The sequence below is a fragment of the Lactuca virosa genome, chromosome 3, assembly GCF_052849685.1.
Source record: "Lactuca virosa cultivar CGN04683 chromosome 3, Lactuca_virosa_CGN04683_v6, whole genome shotgun sequence".
In the NCBI taxonomy this organism is placed as follows: domain Eukaryota; kingdom Viridiplantae; phylum Streptophyta; class Magnoliopsida; order Asterales; family Asteraceae; genus Lactuca; species Lactuca virosa.
In genome coordinates this window covers 72,366,991-72,371,060 of record NC_136428.1, presented here as the reverse complement: position 1 = coordinate 72,371,060, position 4,070 = coordinate 72,366,991, and the positions used below count along the sequence as shown (strand labels likewise).

Genomic DNA, 4,070 nt, shown 5'->3' with positions numbered 1-4,070 from the left:
TTTAATCTGTGTATCTCCAACATCACCTACTAAACAAAACAGTGCAAAAAAAAAAAAAAAAAACAAACAAGAAAAAAAATTGGAAAACACGGGTTTTTTCACTAGCTGAAATTATTGATCACGAAAACTATGGGTCCACCCGTACGTGACTTGCCCTACTAAATGGAATGGAACAAATGAGATCTCGATTTTGTTTTTGCAATGCATCATGCATCATACATGTAATAACAAGAACGTCTCAAACTACCCAGCAAAAATAAACCATTGCTTCTTCTTAAAGAATGCAAGAAGAGATTACATAAACCCTTGTAAAGACAAGACCATTTCAAATTATTTATAAATCCTTTAGAATCTTTCAAACCAAAAAACACCTCAGTTGAAGTTATTTGTTACAAGTTAATCACATGCTTTTGGGGACGAAATTCAATGCCTTCAAGAATAAACAGACACAATTGGGATGGGATAACAAAGGGACGCACAAATTGAATCCTAAAATTATGTTCCCTACAACTGCTTGTGAACTCGTATAGTTTCATCATTAGCCATCCGTCTTCTCTCACATGGGCAACAGAGGAAATTCGATAGTCTGTCTCATTGTCCAATTTGTATTTGAAGGACACACGTGTCCCATAATCAGGATCAAAATGTTTGAAGACAAGGTTCATGGTGTATGCAGTATCGGGTGATAAGAATTGGGTGCTCACATTCACTTTGAAACAACTGTTTATTGAGCTCAGCAACACTCTGAAAAACCTACAAACATCACACAGCCACGCCACTGTAGGATTAGATTTTTACATTCAACTCATTCATACATAAGAAAAATAATATGCAAAACAGATAATTAGAAAAATAATAATAACTTAAAAGGATATCAGACATACTTTTAACTTTTGAAACTATAAGAATATCCATCCCTTAAATAAAGTGAGCCATCTAGAAGAAAACAAAACAAAACATTGGTCCACAATGGAACTTCAGATGCCCTTTGGTAATTAAATAAGGATTTTGCAATATCGATATTCAATGCATTATAAATGTGATTGCATTTCTTCATGTGGAAAACAACTCTCTTTTGCGTGTGAGTTTTGGTGTGAAAGAAAACAACTCTCTTTTGCGTGTGAGTTTTGGTGTGTTGTTTCATTTGTAGAATAGTATCAATATCCCTAAACTAAAATTGGCAAATTAAAGAGGTTGCTTCGTTTCATGTTCTCTTCTTGGGTTGTTTTGTTTTGGTTCTTGGGTCTCCTTATATATTATGAAGACTCGATGCTAATTTCTATTTCTAGCTAATTAATTATTGATTTTACAGTTGAAAGCATATGTATGTATTTACTGACATCGAGTCTTCTGTGGTATGAGGTTGAAGATGGCCATTCGAGTCCCACATGCATTTTTCTGAAGATATCATTTCGATAACTTCACCCTTGTCATTCATTAATTGATATCCTCTGCCCAAGAAAACAATTGAATTTTAGATAACTATGGTAAATGTATAACATAATTAGCTCAACGCGTCATCCTTGATTCTATTGTGGGTTGGTAGCATATGATATGATTACCGTTTTTCCATCAGCAATGAGGAATCCTTTCAAGAAAAGCCTGTAAAACTGACTTTGAGAATTGTAAGTTAGGGGAACTACCGCAAGATCTGAAATCCTTTTCATTTCTTCAAAGTCCAAATATTTCTTTCCGAGATCTTGGAAATCCTCCTGTATAAATATTATTATTATTTCAAGAAAAAATGTTGGAACAATAGATGATAGATGTATGGAACTTGATACAACACTTACTAGTTGCTCAATTGCAAACTCAAGTTCTTTCACTATTTCAGCCATCCTTGGTCGTTTTATAGAATCACTCTGAAGGCATTGATAAGCGACAGCTGCAAAACAATCCAAAGAACTCGATCCCATTTCTTGTTTTAAGCCATGAAAGATAATCTCATCTAATTTATTCTCTTCATAACACCTTTTCCACTTAGGCACTAAAATTTCAGTTATCTCACGGTTAGAGTACACATAACACAGTCTCCCACACATTACTTCAAACAACACCACTCCAAAAGAGTACACGTCCGATTGTTCGGAGAGGAAGCCCGTTTCAATAGACAATGGATTGCAATACCCAGGTGTACCAACAACATTTGTTAAAAGATGTGTTTTTGACATGCCAAAGTTAGAGACCTAAGCAGTCCAGTTCTCATCCAGAAGGATGTTTGAACTTTTAAAGTCTCGATGAACAACTCTTTGTCGCGTATCAGTCTCAATGGGCTGAGCATGAAGAAAACTTAGGGCACGTGCAGCTTCAACACATATCTTTAAAGTTTAAACGATGTCTCCATGTCAGACTACTGTCATTTAGATGGCGATCAAGACTCCCACGAGATTCATACTCATACACAATTAAGGATAATCTTATCGCCTTCAATGCAAAAGTGCATTAGAGGGACCAGATTTTCATGTCTGTATTTGGAAAGCATCATGACCTCTTTCGAAAACTCAATATTCCATTGCCCAAGACTTCCATCTAAACACTTAAAAGCAGCCATCATTTTTCCCTCCGGGAGAGAGAGTTCTCCTTTGTACACAACTCCAAACCCACCACGTCCGATTCTCTTGTGGTAACCGAAGTTGTCGGTGGCTGATATTATATCCTTCAGCTAAATTTTGAGGTGATCAAACTCCTCCATGAAAGACATTATTTATTTATAGGGGGATCAAATCAATTCAAATACTCAAATCTGCTAAAAATAAATCAAGCAAGCCATTATAAAAATAAACAACACCCTATTACCAACACAGTTTAAAAATTTTAAACATTAATAACTCCATATAATCATTAGCTTTAACTATTTGGTTTTTTCACAATTCTGAATAACCAACTTTCAACAGGTTCAACACTAATCAGTAACACATTTTAACAAATTTTAACCGCTCAAAACTCAAAAGCAAACACCCAAATCATCAGCACAGCATAGACAACAATGGGATCAAATACTGAAATCTAATGGCTACAAAACACAACTAAAATAAAACATACACACACAGATAATGACAAACAAGTTATGAATGGACAAATGACAATTGTATAAACGATCAAAATTTGGTCCTCAAAATCAAAACATAAACACACAGTGACACCGATAGTGATAGACTGATAGTCAGATGATACACATACACATCCATTAACTTCAGCTGTGTCTTTTAATTTTTATAACAAGCTATGAATGACTAATGAGTACACATCTCAGGTGGGTAAAACTGAGATGATCTCACATACGCACACACACAAAATAGCTTATACATCATCAATCCATCATAAGGAAATATAGCTGGAGTTGCTTAATGACTCGCAAATTTTAGGACTCAAGCTTTCAATACTGAGATACACATATAGCTAAACTTGCTTAATGACTCACAATATACAAACTCATAGCAAACCCTTTAAGAGATCAAGATATAAACTCAAAAAAACTCTGCAACCCTAAAATACGAACAGAGGGCAAGGGTTTCAATGGAATACGTACCTCAACAATCGTGGAATCGCACCACTTGAATTGAAGGAATCGATTTTCTTCGAGGGTTTCTATGGAATGCGATCTTCGAGGTCGGCAGCGAGGGGATCGCGGGAACGACACGTTAAGGCTACGACGGTACCTCTTAACGAAAACAAAAAGTTCTGCCTCCTTTGCCCTACAAAAAAAAATAATAATAAAAGAAAATAAAAATAATTAAAATAAATGAAAAACAAATTGGAATCGTCTTCATTTGTACCCTACCTTTTTTTTTTTTTTTTTTTTACTCGGGTCGTCCTTAGGTTTTGATTTTGTTACGGTGTAGGTCCCTGCCCAATAGAAATGATTATAATGCCCTCAATTTTTTATTTTCAATTAACTTATTGTTTTTAAATTATTTATAATTTAGAAGAAAAAAAAACATGAGGGACCAGCTATTCTAAAAAAAGGTTCATATCTCCTTGTCTCTCACACACATCTTTCCTCTCTACCTTCTTCAAAGTCGGCAACTCGTCCCCGAAAATCTCTGACGACCACTCCGTGTCCGGCGACC

At 35.3% G+C, this 4,070-nt stretch overlaps 1 protein-coding gene across 2 annotated transcripts; it reads right to left on the bottom strand.

Moving 5' to 3' along the window:
* Nucleotides 1-323: 323 nt before the first annotated feature.
* On the bottom strand, nucleotides 324-3,685 carry LOC145165943 (EPD1-interacting receptor-like cytoplasmic serine/threonine-protein kinase). 2 transcript variants are annotated; one of them, XM_079084858.1, is made up of 6 exons: nucleotides 3,530-3,685; nucleotides 1,794-2,743; nucleotides 1,563-1,712; nucleotides 1,341-1,451; nucleotides 885-936; nucleotides 324-753 (listed from the first exon to the last, which is right to left on the bottom strand). In XM_079084858.1, the coding sequence occupies exons 2-4, from the start codon at nucleotides 2,169-2,171 to the stop codon at nucleotides 1,431-1,433; spliced, it is 549 nt and encodes a 182-aa protein (XP_078940984.1). In that variant the 5' UTR covers nucleotides 2,172-2,743; nucleotides 3,530-3,685; the 3' UTR covers nucleotides 324-753; nucleotides 885-936; nucleotides 1,341-1,430. The 2 variants fall into 2 exon arrangements, with proteins under 2 accessions (XP_078940984.1, XP_078940983.1); XM_079084857.1 differs by lacking the exon at nucleotides 885-936.
* Between the last annotated feature and the right edge of the window lie 385 nt (nucleotides 3,686-4,070).